The sequence below is a fragment of the Aptenodytes forsteri genome, unplaced genomic scaffold (genome assembly GCF_000699145.1).
Source record: "Aptenodytes forsteri isolate BGI_AS27 unplaced genomic scaffold, ASM69914v1 Scaffold72, whole genome shotgun sequence".
NCBI classification, from domain to species: domain Eukaryota; kingdom Metazoa; phylum Chordata; class Aves; order Sphenisciformes; family Spheniscidae; genus Aptenodytes; species Aptenodytes forsteri.
In genome coordinates, this window is record NW_008796193.1 from 4,909,982 (window position 1) to 4,930,974 (window position 20,993).

General features: G+C 36.6%; 1 protein-coding gene across 1 annotated transcript in view; it reads left to right on the forward strand.

Moving 5' to 3' along the window:
* The window catches only part of NAALADL2 (N-acetylated alpha-linked acidic dipeptidase like 2), a 310,350-nt gene that overhangs the window by 61,251 nt on the left and 228,106 nt on the right, over window positions 1-20,993 (forward strand). The window contains exon 4 of the mRNA XM_009288028.2: window positions 11,162-11,281. Coding sequence (XP_009286303.2) covers window positions 11,162-11,281 — 120 coding nt within the window. The remainder of the gene's footprint in view (window positions 1-11,161; window positions 11,282-20,993) is intronic.

The following is a 20,993-nucleotide window of genomic DNA, read 5'->3' on the forward strand; positions in this document are numbered from 1 at the left end:
GGGAAGCTGAAAAGTCCTTGACTAGTGTAAGCATTACCTAGTAACAACTAAAACATCGGTGTGTTATCCACATTGTTCTCATCCTAAATCCCAAACACAGCACTGTACCAGCTGCGAGGAGTGAATTTAACTCTCTCCCAGCCGAAACCAGGACATTCTGTAATAATGTCCCTAACTGCTTTTATTTAAAACTGTAGCATAAAGTACTATTGCTACAATAATACCGAGCACTTCTCTACTGCTGAAAAGGAGGCTGACCTGGATTCCAGGCTGTGTGGAAGATGAGGGGAGCTCTGTTCAGATCCAGCTCCAAGGCTCTGGCAGGGCTGCAGTGATGGTGAAGTTTTTGCATTACAAGTGAAATCAGTTGTGTGATGTTGGAGGTCAGATTACTTCTTCCCCCCCATCAAGTTGTCCAGATTCTGGTAACCTTTCAGACTTTCCAATATGTTTTAGATAATGTCAGCATTTTTCCATCTTTCCTTTTGAGATACGATTTAATGGGATGCCACTGTACAAGGTGAACAATTTGGTGGGCCCTTTTCTAAAAGAAGCCATTTCTGTCCTTTGCATGGGATTTCCTCTCTTTCTCCAGGATTTTCTGTCTCTGCTCAGAGCACAGGAACCAAGTTCACAAATTCTCCATGATGTTCCTGCCAATGCTTAACAGAGATGAATGATCAAAATGTCTGTGTGAAATTTGGTACAATTCAGGAAAACCTTCACTCTAACCTTTGGAAAGACTTAGGATAAAGGTGAGCTACTGATTACACTATAGCAATGATACCTGGCAGGGCCCTATCCTGAACTTCCATTTAATCCTTGTTGTTATTCATAAAAATAAAACACTTTGAAAATGAAGGTTAGCTATTTTTGAAAGAAAAGATAAATAGTGCTGCCATATAGAAACCTTTAGATGACTAAACAGTGCAGAAAACAGTATAACAATTAATGACCAAATGGCAATTCCAAAATGTTGAGTGCATTTTTAAAAACAAAATTTGAAAGCCTGGAACAACAAAGAACTGGGTTTTCTTCCTGGTACAATTTTACCTGAACCACACACTACATGTCTCTTGTAAGATAAGTCTTCTTTCCATAATGTTAGGTGATTGAAAAATGGAAGTATCTACTTATTTAATCATATAGAGCTACGCTGTTCTCACATACAGCCTTTGTTATATTTGTCTTGATCAATCATTTGGGCCACTTGAATTCATTATTGCTCAGGTATATTCCCTGTTTTCATTGGTGTCCTTTTCTTTTATCCGAATGTATTTGTAATTTTAGAATGTATTTTTCCTCAGTCCTTTTTCTAAAGAGGTAATTTAGAGATCTATACATCTGTGTAATGACTTAAAACAATAAAATTCACATCAGATAGGGAAGATGTAATTTTCCTTTTCACAACTGCATGTTTGCTTCTCCAGGTTTGATAAAATGCTGCTGTACCACTCAGATTTGTGTTTACAGCACTACATGGTTGGGCATTTCTCTGCTTACATTCAAGTGCGTGATGTTTGGCCTATAAGTACTGTAGGGCCCCGAAGGGCTATAAGTACTCTGTGAAAGAGCATTTATTATACTCTGGAAAATAGAGTTCTCACTGACATTTCTGAAAGCTCAAGTGTTCTCTTGGTGCAGTGGATGACCTCCTCTTGTACATATGCGTGATTATCTGCATCTTTGAGGTAGATGTCTATTTTATCTTCCTGTATATATACTTGCAGTAACAACAACTTCTGGTTTATGTGTTTGCATAGCAAGCATGCATAGAAATACAGCCTGCTTGTATATTTCAGTATACTATGCATGCACTAGTATGAGAGTTGATTGGGAAACATCCTATAAAAATTACGCTGTTTCAAAATGTGTTCAGAATTGTGGCAAAAATTGCAAACCTGAAAATTGTAAGGCTATTTTCCTAGATATTTCTGTTTTAACACAGCCAGACTAACTCTAAAAATGAAACAATTGAACATAGTTGAAATGCTACTCTCTAGGAAATTAAGATATCAAATGTATTATAGTTATAAAATGAAATATTTCAATTTTACTTAGAAAGAATCATAAGGACTTCCATGTAAGATTTCACTGCAGTTGACATATATTGTGTCTTTGATAGAGAGTGTTTGCATTCACAGGATATTGTTCTTATGACCTGTCATTTCAGACAGGAGATTCCTTTCCTTCTCTGGGTGTGTAGGTGCAAACTCATGTTTCACTGTGTTTCGCGTTTGTTTCACTGTGTTTCGTGTTTCACTGTGTTTCACGTTGAGCCTACGAAGAGGGTGAAGGCGAGTGTGCCTAGTGCCATTTGCTAGCTTCTCCTGCCCAGTTGAGATGGACCCTTCCCTACAATAGCTGTCTAGCTGGCAGTTTCTGCTGCAGTCTGCAGAACCTATTTGTATATAAAGCACTTCCAGGCACCTTCTGTAAGGTGCAAGCATCTTCTCCAAAGACTTAACAGTTGTAGCTACCCTGGGAGGGAATGCCTGGTTTTTATTTGATATATGATAAAAAGGCCATTGAAGGAGGACAGTCTGCAGCCGCTGGATGTTTTACTTTCATTCTTCGTGTTTGAGAGTAGCCAATAACAACTCCGTGTCACTGCAGTCCGGCCTTGAGAATTTGTTGAGTTCTGACATAAAGTCATTTCACTGAAAATTTTAAAGCCAGGTTTAAATCACACAATTATAATTTACTATGGACATATGTAGCTTATGATTTATTTTTTAAGAGGGCACATTAAAGCTGAGCAATTCTGTTTGTTTCGTTTAGTTTATCCTTAGTCTGTATAATTTGTAAATGTATATTTGCATGAATAATTACCGCTGAATAAGCTAAACCAAGTGGGCTGGCAAATACAGATTACTGTTTCTGCTTAGGAAAATGTGATCAATGTGACTTTATGCTTTAGAGACTAATGCTACTAAATATCTCTGCAGTTAACTCTTATAAAGAGGATATAAATAATATTAAACACATATAAGAAAGAATTATTAGAATTTAGAATTTTGTCACTAGTGAGCTTTCTGAGATGACAAATAATCAGCATCACTTAATGAAAGCTTAAAATAATAAAATTTCTAATAGGTTTTTAGGCCTCAAATGATATCGTGTCCTTTAGTGGTTTATAACCAAAGCAATGTTCTTAGAGACTTTAAAATAAATAAATATCAATTTAATATTATGGAAAACAAGAATGTTTTATTTCAGAATACCTGAAAAACTAGATTTACATTTAAATATAGTTAGAAAAGATGAAAAAACTAGATTTGTTGATTGGATATCTCACTGGATATCATGAATTAAGAAGGTATACTCAAGTATTAGTTTTGTCTTCTGCTTAAGGGAAACTGAAAGAATGTGATTTGGGACAGGGTGGGGGGGAAGTATGAATGAATTAAAAGAAGGAAAAATAAAGTTGAAAATAGATATAAAGGGGGGAGTCAACAGGATGAGCATTATCGACAGGGAACTGAGCTATGTCAACTCAGATTTATCTGGGGCTCAGTAACCATAAAACACAGAAGAGGTTCTTTTCTGTAGGCTATAAAAAGGCTTCGATCTTAATTCGGTCTCCCTGGGAGTTAGTAGAAAAAAAGTCTGCTATAAGCCGTAAAAAGCAAGCAAGCAAACAAGTTAAACCTCAATCTCTTTCTAAAAATGATACTGGAACAGCAAAAGCAACCTATAGAAGCTTCAGTAGATCCCTGCCTGGAATGGAGATGTGTTAGCTGGACAGATAGGACGAGGGGGAAGAGAGAGCAGGTAAAATGTGTCTGTGACTGAATTCAGTCTGCAAGGCCAAACTCTATCAAACTGAGGTTAAGGGACATCTTTTTTTCTTCCTGCTTTGGTACAAATTACAGTTTTAGCTGCCATTGTAATGCAGTGTGCAATTTTATGTAATAAAAGCTAGACAAAAAAATCCTTTTTGACTGTAAACTGGCACTGTGAGTCATATTTAATTACTGTGGAATTTTATTGTATGAGTAGGAATATTGAAGTAAAAAAAGAAAACCTCTAGAGTAAGGTGCTAACAAACATAAAGAAAAAATGTCATGAATCTGAAGACGAGTAAATCCTTGTAGGTAAAAACAACTAGTTATTTAACGACCAGCTAGTTATTTAATGACCCCCCCACACATGTATCTTGCTATGTGGAACAGTACTGAAGTTCTGTGATCTAAATCTGCCCAGACATTGTGGGTCAGGTGCATCTCTTAGTATTGTAACGGGGCAAAATCAGCTTCAGTTAATCCAGATAAGTAATGATTTGGTTTTTTGGGCTCAGACAGCATGTTCAAATTCAAATTGCACAAATCATCTCTTTTTGGCTTGCCTCAGACAGTTGCTAGGAAATACAATAGGTTATTATTTTTCAAGATGTAAGATTATTTTTCTCGTTCCAGTTTTCTAAGAAGACCTAAAAAGAAAGTCAAGGGTAGGGAGTCCTGCGCTACTAGAAATAGAGTCTGGATAAGTAGTGTCCAAATTTGGCCAAGATGGTAGGGGAATTTAATTTCAAATACACACTTTAGTCATTCACAGGATTTCACAGAGGCATTTCTGTGTAATTACCTCAAATTTATCTACAAGCTTTCCCAGACTGTTTGGGAATGTCCAAGTGTCATACGACATTCAAAACATTGTAAGCAGTGTTTGCTACCAGAAGACAGCGTGCTTGGATTTTGAGACCTTACACCAAATTTTTCATAAAGTAAATAGAGAGTGGAAAGCTCACCAGGGGATTTAAAAAAAAGTGTTATTTTGAAATTATTGTAAACACTGGAGTATGGTGTTTGCATGAAAACTGCGTTCTAAAGACAGGAATTTTTGTTTTATAGCAAAAGCAGCTCTATAAGAAATTACTCTTTCATGTGAACACCCCCACCCCCCGAGAACTCTCCTCTTAAAAATCTGTCATCTGCCTCAAATTCTTTCCTGATTTGTTTCTATCTTGTGTTGGACTTGTCTTTATTTTACTAAATGTTGAATTATACCCTTGGTCATGCTTTCTCAGATCTTTTCCTCTTCTGATAATGCTGAGCCTAGCAACATAAAACAGAAAATAAAACTTACTGCACTTGCACTTGGCTTCAGCGAGTCCTAACCATGAAGGAACAGGCTGACTGATCCTACTCATACTGAGTGCCATTACTGTAAAGAAATCAATATTTAGGCACATTACTTTCTTAGTTCAACCGTCAGCACTTCAATTGAACTAGAGACAGTCAGGAGATGCATGCCACAAAACCCACAAAGAAAGGAGGTCTCTCTCTGTCCCTCTTTTTGCCTGGAACCAAGTGAAGGACAAAGTTTGAAAGATAATTTTGAATATTAACATTTCTGTAGAAATACATATAAGTATAGGTATATAAAAGATGGCTATGGCTGTTTATTTTATCTCTGGTGTGCTCAGTAGGACAACGAAGGAGGCTTGGGTGGTAGCAATCACAGGGAGACAGCTGTGGTTCCCTGATTATCGGAGGGATGCTTTTGGCTGAAATGGGAGCAGCAGCTCATGTCAGAAAGCATAGCAGAGTTTACACCAACAAATGATTTGGCATACTTGGGCACAGCTCCGTTATCTCCCCTTTTCTTTCTTCCTTTAATTTTAGAGAAGAGCTAGTTTTATGTTTGCAGCTTTCTTCGCGTTTGTTGATGTCCAGCTTTGATCTACAGCCAGCTTGAGTTTACTTTTATGCTCTTCTGAATGCTGCCTTCAGCCTCAATTTCAGAGCTGTGCAAATAAATTATAGTGAAGTGTTTAATTAAAGTTAGCCTCACGTCCTGATTGCAGACTGCCATCTTCTCAGATACAACTTGCAAATATATTTTGGAGTTTTTACTTTAGGCAGGATGACTAGTTGAAGGTCATTTACTTGTGATTGATCATGCATTGGATGTTTCTGTTACCCTTATTTTGTGAACAACCTGAAAATAGTAACTGAATGTTGAAGGACAAATAAAGGGCATTGACTTGAATGAAAGGGATGTAGTAAGCCTGAACAGTTACAGAACTGAGGGGTTGATACTTCTGGAATTACATATGTGCTTTTTGGAGAAATTGTCTTAATTCTGAGGAATAAGCAATCCTAAATATATTGTATACATAGCATTTAATATTTAGTTTTCTTCAATACTTGGAGTTTCTTTAGGTCATCCATTTCTGACACTCTATTGGTGGGTAGGTCAGAACTGGCAAGAATATGAGCTTGACTGTGCAACTGAATATCAGTCATTTTCATGGCTGCAGCTTCTACGGTCCTGACCTCCCAAATAGTTTGTGTAGAAGCTCTTCATTAAGATGAGTCAACAGGTTGGTATTTGATAAAATATATTCGTAATTTGAGGTTACTGAACTGTGGCACTAACAACAGGTAACATTAAGAAGAGAAGATTTTTCACCACAGCCATTCTGTATGCTACTTTTGGTTTTGTTTTCTGCATAAGTTTACACCTTTCAGGTAAGATTTCTTTGAGATTGCTCAGTACTGACCTTAATGTATTCTCTTAAGAAATAATAGTAAAACTATTTGCTTAGGTGTGGTGCTTTTTCTACCCTGGGATTCCCTGCCTTGATAGCTAGAGCAGATGCATTTAAGAGCTACCTTCTTATCTGCACTGACTCCATCTGCATTTTGGTGGTTGTGAGAAACATCCCTTCCTGGGTGTATTGGCTTTGAGGTTTTGGGGGTTTTTTTCTGTGGGTTTTTCCCTTAATCTTTTTCCTGTTTTGCGTGCCCCTGGCAAATCAGCCTCTGAGAGGCACAATCTGCCTCTTAGCCAGTGTATTGGATGCAGATGTATAATGCTGTTATTAAATGCCTTTCTTCATTCAAGTGGACTGAATGATAACAATGTGATATGACAAATATATTTTCATTATTATTTTTGACCTATTTAACTAGTCCTTTTTTTTAATTGCCTCAGCATTTGCAAAGAAAGCAAAGTTTTAAAATAGTATCCAGTATCTTCAAGATCCCAGCTGCCACCTGCTTCATACAGTTATTCATACTTTTCCTTTCCAAGACCTGTCTTACTCTTTTTCATTCATGACTGGATGAAGTGCGCTGTTCTATTCTCTTTCATTTTGGAGATAAGTAGAAGAAATTGGGAAAAGGTCCTTGACAGTCTTGATTGTGGCATTTTCAGAGTGGCTGTCTTTTCTGTTTTGGGGGGATTTTATCATAGTTTTTAAATCATATAGTTAAGACAGAATGTTTACAACTCATTGAGCATCATCTTGGGACTTAGAAACTAATAATAAGTCTAACATGAAATAATTACTTTTTTTAAAAATGTTTGTTTTATTACTTACCCCTACTTCATTTCATGCTTGGGGGAATACTACTGAACTCCATATTGCAGATTGCAGTTTGTTCCTAAATAGTCATATCTTTCAAACAACATAGCATGAAACAATTCGAAGAGTAAGTACCTAATTCAGATGGATAAAACAACTCATTCTTTAGCAGTTTCCCAATTTTAGGGTAAGAGGATTTACCCTTGCATATCTAAACCAAGTACACAAGTGCTCTTTTTTGGCACCTGGTAAAAGGATGAGTTCTCTTTTGTTTTTGAACAGATTATCCAACCACTGGAAAGCATGGGTAGTTGGGGGTGGGGTATTTTGCTTTTTTAAAGTCTGGAATGTGTAAAGTGAGGATTATGTCATGTTGTAAGCATTTCTAAAAAAAAAAAAAAAAATAGAAAATTTAATCTTTATTCATTTTTAGAGATGTCAGGAATGTTGTGACTAAAACAGGACTTCATGCAACATAAATGGACTGTTAATTTCTCAGTGGATTATTGAGAGGGTAGCACTCTTCGGATTCAGTAGGATTCTTTAAAATGATTTTAAAGGTGTATTTTTTCAATCTTTTATTTTCTGCTGGAAGTGTCCAATTAGTTGAGCCCCAGTGTATTAAATAAAAATAAAACTGACTACTCTGAGCTAGTGTTGCTGTACTGTATTTGACGAGATGTTGTTATTAAGTACTGCAAAATATTTTGCTTTTTATTACAAATTTTACTAAAATATTCAAGTGTAGAAGAAAGGAAGGGTAGGAATGATTTTTAGAACTATTTTCGTAATTTAATGTTTACCTATTAGTTTCTGGACTGTACTGCCAAAATCTTATGACTTTGTTCTAAACTCTTCCAGTGGGTTATTGACTTCATTTGGGAGGGGAGGAGCCATGTGTAGTTTCGCTCAAGAGAAGATTTTATTCCGGTTCTTTTTCATTTTAACTGAAGTTAGAATTGAGATTAACTGTGCAAACCTCCAGCTGCTAGGCTGTGTGTGATGTTACCAGGATGTGATAACTTGCTGTGGTAGACATGTGCAACATTTTTACCCATGGTTCCCAAAAAGGTAAAATTAAAGGTCAAAGATTTGTGATGAGAAGAAAATCACTTCGAAGTTACAGTGAAATATAAGTGTGCAAGTACCCCTGAAGTTGGACAGTAACAAGAGGCTTAGGTCATACTTATTTTCAGGCAAGTGCAAAAGAAAAAATTCTAATATATTGAGCTTTGACATATCCTTCATGTGGAAGATGTGTAATGAAAGCACATGTAACTCTATTATATTATACCCAGCTGCTTTTTCATTATGTAATGACTTCTTACGTGTACCCTCAGTGTATGAATGTATTTAATAGCTTTGGCATTGGGGCTTACTTTTAACATTTGGAGCAAAGAACATGGTTTACAGAGTGTTTGGGGCAGCAGGGAGTCAAGTTCTGGTTCTCACATAATTAAAAAATGAGCTGTGCTTTTGTAGGGCCTTTTATTCAGCCTGCTCTTGTTGAGCTCATACGTTGCCTGGGAAAGACCGGTGAGCAGCTCTTAAAGATGCAGTTCGCATCCATGAATTAACTAAGAACATCCAAGGGCAGTTGCTAAATGCATTAATAATTGTGCAAACGTAGTTTTGTTGTTTACAGAGCAGTGGATAGCACCCTGGAGGAGCAGCTAGCAAAAATGATGTGAAGAGAAGAAGCACGTGAATGTAGATAGGCAGGGATCTCATTTTCACACAGGCATACTGTAGAAGCAAATGGTTTGATATGTCATTATGTTATATCTTTGTGTATTGATTTTGCCTCAGGAAAATTCAGTGTAGTTTCTCTCATAGGAATGATGAAAGCTCCGATTTTTGGTTTGCTTGAGGGTACGTTGGAAAAGCATTGGATCCAAAGGAATTATACTAGAGGTGTCCCCAGAAGTCAGCCTAGCTATAACCTCTCAAGCCGTAAGACTTTTGAGACTCTAATAATTATTGCATTAAAGTGTATCTATTGACATGTCTATAGGTACAAATTAAAATAAAGCTGAGATCTACAGAATGAGGTAAAATTTGTGTGAACTTCAAGGAAGTACACTGGTCAATACCCTTTCCTCATTTGAGGTGAACTCTTTATAACCAGAGGCATCAGGTTAGGTAAAAAATAAAACAGCTTCTGCTAGTATAAAAACTTCTTCACTTGATTTTATCATACTTTCCAAATACTGTGATCACATAGGAAAAAATTTATATTGGATTTCAGCCTGTAGTCACCATTTGAATTTTCTTATGGAATAGTTTTCAAGTTCTTTAGATATTAAAACCCCCACATATTTCAGAAGAAACTGTATGAAGTGCAAGATTTTCTGTTCCTACATTTCAGTATTTGGTGTTAAATCCGATGTTTGCCTGTTCCAGAACTGGTTTATAACTTTGGCTGACCTTTCTAAATACTTGGCTTATACAGCACTGATGACATGTTACAGACTTAGAAACTTGTTAACTTGAAAATTTAAAAGAATACATTTAAGAAGACAGAATCCTTGGCAAAATATTTTTATGATTTCAACTTAAATGTTGAGGTGCAAACTCAGACAAAATATTCAGATACAGTTGTAGAAGGGTAAATACTTTCCTAAAATACCCGTGTTCAGGAATCTAGTAAAATTTCACACATCCTACATATCCAGAACAACTGTTGGTAGAATTTTAACAGTTTGTGTAGAGACGCCCAAAATCAGAACTGTTGCCTTTGGCAATGAATCCATACTTAAGTTACCGAAAATGAATGGAAAGAGAAACTTTTCCATCTTGTACTGCTCCTCTTATTTTAATTTTTAAACACTCATGTAATATTCTCGTGTCTTCTTGTATTTGTGTTTTATGTGAACATTGTATAGGGATTTAGAGGTTCCAGAATGTCCTCAATGGTGTTCTGAGAGCTTCATAACATTCTAAAACAATAATGTACAAGACTGATTATCCTCATACTTGGTCTTTACCAGAATTTATTGCTATAAATGTGTGAGAAAAATGCCCTTGGTCATTCTTAAATTATACTTTTTTTTTTTTTTTTAAATCCTTGAAAACATGTCTTGAAGTATTTTTCCATCACTGCCAATGCTTGACATTTAATAATAACTTAGACCTTTACTACATATTCTTGCAGTGTCCTAACTGAAGAGCTGAAGATCTTCATGCTCTAAACACTTTTATTTTAGTTGGAAGTAACTCTAAAGAATTTTAAAATATGTATTAATTGAAAAGTTTACACATCAGAGCAGTGTAGTCTGGTATCGCTATGGTTGTCTGAGTTTAATGCTTGGATAACTGATGGACTATAAGAAAATACTTCAATAGATAAGGTGGGCTGTTCAGGAATCATATGAGACCACATAATAAAACTATTGGGAGAGTATGTATTATCTGTATATTTTCATAAGGGACCAGTATAATCATTGACTCATTTTCTGAAATGCTTTACAAGACTCTGATTCCTTTTAAGAAAATTAACAGAAGTTAGTATCCCTTACATGGTTTTAAATACATTCCTGTAGCTAACGAGGGGAAATTCTTATCAGAATCACCACCACTTACTATAACCACTGGCAAAAAAATTTGGGTTTTTATCACAGCTGATGAATTATGAATGAAAACAGCAAAGGTATAAATTTATCTGTCAGATTGAATTCTCAAGCTCTCTGTTATTACAGGTATTCCTGGTTAGGAAGTGGGGGTAAGGTAATTGCAGAACTCTGCTCAGGTGCTTGTACTTATGCAAACAGCTTTGTTTCTGTGGAAGGAGCACCCTCAATGATGCATGGTTATAGGTATAGCCTGAACTTTGTCTTCTCTTTGCAGGCAGAACTTGTTGATATACAGTATGGGACCGTGGAAGACTTGATCCGGATTCAAGCCATTACAAACGTGACCAAAAAAATTGCACTTTTGAAACTAGGACAATCACCTTTGCTTTATAAGGTTAGTCAAATGCTTGTTGCACTTTAGTGAATTATTTATTTGTTTTTTCAGTTTCAAAATACCAAAACAAAGACTTTCCCATTCTATCCCAGTAAGTCAGGATTTACTGGCATTCAGATTCTTCCTTAATACTAGCCACTTTGATCTGCGGTGCCTTTTATGTGTTACAGTTATTTGTTTTGCTGCGTATCTTACAGTGCCCCAGTAGTATGCCATATTTTCTCTGGGTGTACTATAAGCCTTTTGGCAAATAAAGAAATCCCTAAAAGAAATAATAAAGCATGAGGGAAAAAAAAAAAGCAACTGAGATCAGGAATAGTTGGATCTGCGTCTGCTAAAAACGTACATATAACACTGCACTTAATAAAGCAGAGGGAAAAAAAAAAAAGCAACTGAGATCAGGAATAGTTGGATCTGCGTCTGCTAAAAACGTACATATAACACTGCACTGAAGTTTTTTGTTTCTGCATAATTGTACGTAGTACTTGGCCTGCTGGCTGTAGTTTAAGCATGCTGTGAGAGGCGGCAGAGCACAGTATGCGCTCACCTGACCTCAGGCATCTGCGGGTCTTTCCAGTCCCGCTGGGCTGTGTCTAAAGCTCAGCACTTTGGGCCTTGCTACGGATGTGCTGCTGCCAGCACTGAGATTGTGAGGTAGTAACCAATAGCGTACACTATAGGAGGACTAACGCTATTGTTTATGGATTTGTTTAAGAAATGACATTGTAACTTGATTTCATCATGACATGATATAGCCTCGCCGTGTGGAGAATTTGCCTTTGCCACCTTGGTTCTCTCTGCCATCCTTACCACCTCAGAAGGAAGAAAGGGACTGAGAGTTGGAAAAGAGCATTAACTTCTGTGGTGTTTTCTGCTGTGTGAAATGTGTAAACAGATTACCCTGAGATACACAGATAGGCATTTATCCCCCTTGCCATTAATGTTCAGTCACTCCTGTAGAATCACGAGGATTTACTGGTCTATGGATGGATTACCACCAGTTCAGAATGAGAACCATGTTTTTCTTCCACTCCCTCCTTCCTTTTTCTTTAGTTGCAGCTATGTGTGGGGAGGGGTGTACATGGGTATGTGTGTGTTCGTTCTTTCTCCTCCAACTCCAGCGCTGGTAGAGATGGAGTCCATCCACTTGTACATTAGACATAATAGACTCAACATATAAACCACATTTAAACTCTAAATGTCAAGTAACTACCTTCTATTGCAAATATTTTATAAACAAAAATGCTGTTTTGCCTTTCAGAAAATACACTAGTCCAATAAATGTTTAAACAATTCATTCCGAATTCACAAAAGCAATTCTAAAAGAACAGTGACTCGAGACCTTACAATTAAGAGAAACAGGATCTGCTCTGTCGGCCATAGAAAGCACAATTGGGACCACAGCACAGGTTCAGAAAAGAACCAGTTAATATTTTTTTCTATAGGAATAATATTTGTCTCAATAAAAATGCCATTTTCAACTGAGTAGCTTTAGCTGTTTATTTAAATTATTTAGATGCAATCTAATTACGCCCGTGAAAGGTCAGTTATCATTGCTGGAACTTGGCTGTTGTGCATCATTTCCACCAATGGATCTTATAATGCATTTCACCGCTAAGTGACAAAAACAATGAAATAGCAGTTGGGACTCATAAAGTAGGAATTTGATAAAGATGGAAAATTTGCTGTAATAACACTGTCTAAAGTGTCTATGCGATGGACTTTTTACCAATTTAATTTGTGTTCCTGTAAGCACTTACTGTGTCTAAATTAGCAAGTAGTGCAGCCTGAAGGAGTAGGGCAAAACAATTGGTGCTGAGGACAGGGCGCATCTCAGGAACTTTTAGTTTGGGTTGGCTGTAGCCTGGCCCCAAGAAGTAAATGCTAAGTGGTGGCTGAGGTGTATTAGCCACACTTCTGGTGCTCATCTGCTATTCCAAAAGAATCCATTTTGCACATTCAGAGTCTGTTACACAATATGAACCAAAGTGTGGTATGATCAGGAGATTGACTTCGAATGCACGGTCGGGATCTGAGCTAAAAATACAACTCCACAAACCTACTTTTTGTGTTCTGCTCACACAGGTAGGAAGTTTGCCCTTTATTTGTTATTTCTTCTTTTTGAGGTTGTAAACTGTCTTTTTTTTAGAATATAAATCATGTCTCTTTGGCTGTGAAATAATTGTAAGCTATTAAAAGTATGAGAAAATATGTAGGAAGATATCAGAAGTAGATTCTTCTTTCATAAGGAATATTTGAAGTGAAAGAGAAAGATTGCCTTAAACAGCAAGTCCTGCTGGTTTAAATGGGCCCAGTATTTCACTACTGAATCCACTTTTTGTATCTCTTTTCCCCCTAATGTTTATGTTTCTGTACTTACTTAGTCTCGCATTTCTGTCTCAGCAGATACTTCCCTCTGCCTATATTTTCCTTATCTCTGTCTTCCACGTGCTTGGTTTTACATCACATAAAAACAGAACGCTAGTTCATAACAGAGCTGTCGCTAGATATATATATATATTTTTACTGGTTTTCTTTCTAATTTCATTATTTAACTTGTATTTTTCACATTTTAATGTTCTTTAATTTCTCATTATTATTACTTTATATTATACAAATATCTCTGCATTTTTATAGATCCTGCACCGAGGTTTCACCTTCATAACAGAGTTTCTAATCATGTCTCTCTTTTTCAGCTTTGCATTTTCCCTCACATGGGTATGCTTTTTGCCTCTCTCTCTTTTACTGCCATCATCAACTGCTGTTTTTCATGTGTTTTTCCTATTTTCCCCTTTTGTGTTTTTAATTTGCCTTTTTTTTTTTAATTTTGACTGTTCTTTCTCTCCATATTGAGTCCATTGGAAAAAGCCTGAAAGAAATTATTAATAAACTGCTGCCGGCAGAAAACTCACCATGAAAACTGAACAACATTTCTTTAGTCTTCACATCACATTAACAGGAAGAAGTATGTGCTGGTAGAAAACAGCTTGATGTACAAGGGGATAATTTATAGAAATAAGTCCAAGTGATGGAAATTTTAATATTTGGAAAAATAATTGTATTACTGACAATATTTTTGCTGTAGAGGTTTAGTTTGATATTTTATGGAGATTGGATAGGGTACAAAATTTGGAGGAGGATCAAGGTTGCAAATAATTTGGAGCTTCTACTTTCAGTCTTTCAGACTGGGCTCATCTATCATCTTTTCAGACACACTGAAAACAGCAGACAGGATTCAGAGCTTGGAGTAACTTGAAATTGGAATATACAGGGAATTTGGAGTATACAGAAAAGCCTGAAGTTAATGTGCTGTTAGAATATGCATTTGAATCCATAATGTGAGTAATCCTGATTAAATTTGGTAAGGTTCATATATTTACGCTGCTTTGTGAGAACAAGATTTGTAGAAATCTGACCTTAAGTTATTTTTGTAATTGAATATGATTTTCAGATTTTATTGGGAGTGTTGTATTTCTGTTCCACTGAAACAGAACGTAGTATCTGATCAGGGCAAGAGGGGCAGCAGTTATGGCAGTGGGCATACTTCCTAGAGTATTGGCAGAGCCACAGAGACACATCTCAATCCCTTAAGCTGGACCTTTTCAAATAAAGAATATGTTACTTAACAGCCACATGATAAGTTATACATATAAAAAGAAAGAACATTTACAGCAGGGTAAAGTATCAAAACGAGCGTTGACTGGGGAAAAAAGACAGGTAGAGCTTACGTTGCTGTGATAAAAAGAGTAGATAAAAAAGGGATATGTATTAACGTATATATAAATCAGAGTGGGGTGGAGGTTTAGAAAGGGGTTTTACCATTGATATGGCACTATTAAGATCAGTAAGGGAGCAAGACTCTGTAGTCTATTATAAAATTAATATTAAAAGTGGGAGAAAAGAATGGTCAAAATGCTTCAAGAGCTGGAGCAAGTTATAGTATGGCAAAGGCAGAGTAATTTTCAAATGCAACGGAAAGGTTTAGGAATTTACTACTCCCAGCAGCTGGAGTGACAGTTTCCTATAGCAACACAAAATAAGCCAGTGGACTGAGGAGCGAAGCATACAGGGAGTACTCATATGATGCGTTAATTTGGCGTAGCCATGATGCTAGTAATCTCTGTCTCCTCAGCCAGAATAATTCACAGTGCTGAATAACTGACAGAAGGAAAAATTTTAAACTACTATGGCTATTCCTAAAGGGATCTTGTGATGAGTCTGAGACACTTCTAAGAGCTGGATTGTTTCTGAATAAAAAGGGGACTGGATTAAGGAAGAAGAAAAACTTTCTTAAGGAGAAAGCTGAAACGAGACAAATGTAGAAAAGAAGTGAAGCACAACTTCTGGAATTAACTACCGTAAAAAAAGTAGAATACTTGCTTCCTCACGCCTTCAGACTGAAAGTGACTGCTTTCTGGTGTTCTGGCTAGAAGGAAGATCTGTGCTTTGGTGGAACTCAGGTTATTGGGATCACTGGTGAACTTCAGTAGCCAGTTACATACAGGAGGTCAGAGCAGACTCCCTGATGTCCTTGAATCAGGAGGATCTATAAATGTGGGGAAAGATGATGAAATTTATTACTATTGGTTAAGCAAATCACTTCTGTGATGTAGAACACCTTTTTGAGAAAGAGCAATTTGAGTTGCCTGCTGTGTTTGTAAACAAGAAACATATTCTAATAATATAAAATGTGTGGTGACAGAAAGATTGATGAAACCACCTCACTAGCACCCAGCTCCACTGCCCTAAAACTTGTCTATGTCACCACTGTGAGCACATAAAAGAAGCCAGAGGAGGCTTTTTTTCAGGGAGAACTGCACAGTAGTTTCAGTATCCAGCCTCTGGAAATACCATCACCAGATTCACTTTTTTGAAAAACGTTGTGAGTCTTGATCATGATTTAATCCTTTGGGGTTGGGATTCAAGAAAAAGCCATAATTTCTGTCCTAAATTAACTTTTAATAGAGTAACAAAAGCTCTGAAGGCCAAACCACTTCATCATTAAAATATTCACATATTAACATTTTTTCCACATCCATTAAATGAAGATGTTGTTCTAATGTGTAAATATCTATATCTATTTTAATAATTTACTGCCTTCATAAATATTCATAAAATTGCCTTTTAACTGCCATAAAGTTTAAAAATGTGGATGCTTGCATGTTTATGCAGAGGTTATTGGCAGACACTTACGGATAAGGATTTACTAAATGGAAAATATTAAAGATTTCCAGACTAAAGTCAATTTGCAAAAAGGCTTCTATTTAATAACCGCGTTACTTTTAAATAAGTTTACTTTTGAAAAAGTCATTTCACTTTTCTACTGTCTACATTGTTTATTTCTTTCCCTCTGGTACTTTTTATGGCTAGCACGTATAACTGTGAAGATTACATTCTCATTTAACTAGGACTCGCTCTCGCCTTCCATCCCTTCCTCCCTCCCTATATATACACATGTGTATTTGTGTGTATATGTATACATGTGAATATATATATACAGTGTGCACACATAAATATATATATAAACTACATTGAACAAAATGTTTTTTAGGGAACTTCAAATCTTATATACCTTCCATTATTAAGGACACTGGGTTTTGGGGGTTTTTTTATAGGATGGAATTTTTTCCAAGGTGCCTAAAGTCTGTATATACCCATTTCCCGCATGAGTGCTATGGGACTTTTAACGATATTATAACTGCTCCCAAAGCCCTTCTTGAAAATTCGAGCCATAGGTATAGGTAGTATGACTAAAAGTTATAGGACCGTATAAAACTAGACCTGGAGATCTGGATCTGAAGGGATCATCTAGTAACATCCGCTTGAATAGCATCCTGTTTCTCAGGTTTTCTCTAATTTATCATCCTTTTAAAATCTCATCTCGATTCCCAAAATCCTGAGCTTTCCTCTTGAATAATCCAAGCTGAGTTCAGATTGATTGATAACAATCAGATTTGTTGATGCAGAGTTTGCTATTTAGCCAAATTATATTCCTACAAAATATGCTAGTTCTTTGTCTTCAATGAACTACTAGTTGCTTTGTGGTCCTTTTTCCTTAGCCTTTGTCTCCCCTGAGTTTATAGGAGATTCCCTCCTTCAAGTTGGTTGCTTTTATTGCTATTCTTTATCCTCCCCCCACCCCCCAAGGATTAGGTTTAGTTCAGTTGTGTTCTTAACCTTTCCCCTCCTCAAAAGAGCTTCTTTAATCCAGTATGAAGAAGGCTTCCTTTTAATTTCTTTCTCTACTTCCTATGTAAAAAAATTCTGTACCAAGGCCTTCAAAAAATTTACTGGACAATTGTCTGTACCAAAAAGCTGTTTATGTAATTGATGTTTCATACTGCCATCAATCCTGTGTTTTGAATGATTCTTTTAGTCACCTATTTACCTCTTCCTGATTTCATGATTCATAGAATGATGCACAAGCTATTTTTCTCTTTAATGATTACTGAGAGAAATTATATTTGTTTCGAAGAAAGACCATAGGTCTTCCTTTATCCGAAAGTGTATCACATTTAAGAGGTTGGTAGACATACTTCTCAGTTATATTCCTCCTGCTTTGACTGATAACAATGCTTTCTTGTCCCTTTGAACAGAAGGAACAAGCCGTAATAGCTAATTAGAGAAGTCTGGAGACACCCTGCCTCAATATCATAAATCTGTTCTGTGTTGGGGTGACTAAGAAATCCACCCCCAGCCCATTGAGTACACGTACCTGAGTTAAAAAAACAAGTCTCTCTGCACAGATTTACCACTTAATGCTGCATCCTGAAGTCATATTCTAAATTTTTATTAGTAAACTTAGTTAAAACATAGCTTTAAAAAAATGAAAGTACCGATTGTGATACATTTTTTTCCCTCTGTGTGAGGTACTATGGGAAAGAAAATTGAGAAATGGTACTGACTTGAGAAATCTGTGGTTGATGACTAAAAAAAAGTCAAAAGAGTGGTTTTGTATTGCTGATTGGAACCAAATCACGCTGAGGTCTATTGTTCAGTTCCTAGAAGGCTGTTACTACCCAGAATAATTTAAACTGAGCATGTCACTTTACCTCCTACTTAATCCAGCATTTGAAAGATGATGTACTGTGACCTGTACCATCTAAAAGTGAAACAATGTCAGTGCACGTATAAATTCAATCCGTATCTGTCCAGATTAATATGAAATAGTTGACAAAATTTTGCTCTCTTATCCCTTTAGTCAAATGTGCTGCAGTAAATAAAAGTAGAGTGAGAATTCCTTCTTTATACAGTATAAATGGGAGAAAGTAATTTGCTCTTGTAAGCAGTAAGAAGAATATGTAAGGAGTGGGGTAAGAGAAAAGCAATTGATGTCTGGAATTGTAGCAGAACTTGTCAATATTCTCAAGTAATTAACATTTTGGTTGCATCAGTAAAAGGACTTTTGGTTATTACTCATTTCCTTTTCGATTACAAACCCCTGGATTTGTTTGAATGGAAGGAGGAATGTGCTATTAGCAGAGTAAACGAGGGGACATATAAGTTAATGAGCAAAAGTAGATATCGATTATTCTGCATTTCTGATGCCACAGAATTTTCCCTTGATGTTTTCAGAAGTCATTGCCGTTTTGCAGACATACTTCTATTCCCAGCTCTAGTTCCTATTCTCTCTTTCTCTTCTGGATTGATACAGAAGTTCCTGAAGTCCTACTGCCGAATTAAACACTGAATTCTTAGCTATTCGACTGGGTACATAGTCCTGTTATCTTCAATAACACTGAACACTTAATTTTCTCTTGGGAAAATAATTCTAAATATTCATATACTCAATTGGGTGTTTAATTGCACATTCGCTACATATATTAAATGCATCCTTTGAAAAATTAGTCCAGCTCCCATTATGAATCACTATTTCCTGAGGGAAAGCGCTGACCATTTTATAGCAGGTCTCCTCCTTTTAGTACAATAGGCTTAAATTGAGTGAGACAGTAAGTGGCTTCCATTCAAAAATGGAGGATGGCTGACTCATAAAAATTTCATTCTGGGGTCTTCTGAAGCTCTTGTCGGATTTTAGAGGTGTGAAGCCCAAGCATAATTTTCTATTTTATCAAGCCCTTAAAAACTGAGTGGTAAATGCAGTCATCCAATTTACTGTCTGAGTGCTCTGTCCTGATAAATGGTGCAAAGTCAAGTGAAATGGCTTTGCTGTGAGGCAATTGTTCTGAAGCGGAGCTGAGCAAAGAATGTTGCATACAAAAAGATTCCTGAGCTTCCTGGTGTTCATTGCGAGAGAAAACAGAAGTCGCATGATCACAGTCACTGGAACCTTAAGTTAAAATTGGTGGGGGCTACTTTCTTAAATTGGCTTAGGATGCCATATAATAACTAGTAACATTTTTCATTAATAATTCCAAATTTCACATCACTTTTACACTTCAAATTTCTCTCAGGTTCTTCATCAGATTAAAAAAAAACAAACAACCAGACAAACAAAAACCCCCACATTGTTGCTGATGCTAGCCTTGTAATTGTAAATAATTGTAGTATGTGCGTTGGCTGAGATTTGTCAGCACAGTGCATAATTACGTCTAGATACAGGTAATATTTTAGATGGAGGACAGAGTATTTGCATTTTGTGAAGGTCGGAGGAGTGCCTGCATTGACAGTCGAACCTGTTATGTATGGTTTTCCACTGTAAGTTACTATGCAGGCATCATAAGAATTCTTACCACGCAGCCTCGGAATTGACCTTGAAGTGACCTAGAGAGACCACCCTTTCAAATAAGAAGGAAACATATTTTTCACTTCTAAGTCAATCGTGGTTTTCCCTAGAGTGGGAACTGACTATATTGCCTTTTATATCAGTATTCAGTTCTACGTGATGGTTTTCTGATATAAAATGTCCGTTGGGGAACTCACCTGACAACTCATTTCAGTCAGGCCTCCTACTGTGATCTCAGAGGAAGAATGATAACATTTAATCCACTTACCTACCTGACCATGTCCCATTCCTGTTTATCATATTATAGAGTATAAGAGAAAAAGGCAAGTCCAAATCTGTTAGTTCAGGTGATTCTTGGGTACCAGGTTTAAGAAGTCTTTAGACAGTTTAAGACAGATTAGAAATTCATTAGTCCTGTGTATCTGACTGCTGTAGACATTGCTGTCTCTCAATAACCATGTATGCCATCTTAATTTCAGATTCTGTTAGCAATGCAGTTGATCACAGAGTATAAGAGAAAAAGGCAAGTCCAAATCTGTTAGTTCAGGTGATTCTTGGGTACCAGGTTTAAGAAGTCTTTAGACAGTTTAAGACAGATTAGAAATTCATTAGTCCTGTGTATCTGACTGCTGTAGACATTGCTGTCTCTCAATAACCATGTATGCCATCTTAATTTCAGATTCTGTTAGCAATGCAGTTGATCACGTAAATGCGTGATATGTTGGATCTGCTGTTTCCAATATCAGATAAATGTTGAGGCGTACGCAGGCTTTATGGGCTCTTGCTGTGCCTGGCAATGCAAGTTGTCTCTGCTGTACGGTGCTGTACGTGAACCATAAAAATGAGATACAGGGAAGACATCTGGAAAGCTTTAGGAGAATTGTGACCTAGCCTCCTTTTTCTGCATAAGAACTGTATGCAGCAGCAATCCCATTCAAAACAGTGTATGTATTTTTCTTGTTTTGAAAGATCTAAGAAGTACTGTAAGTATCATATTTACCCTTGGCACATGCTTCACACTTGGCATTA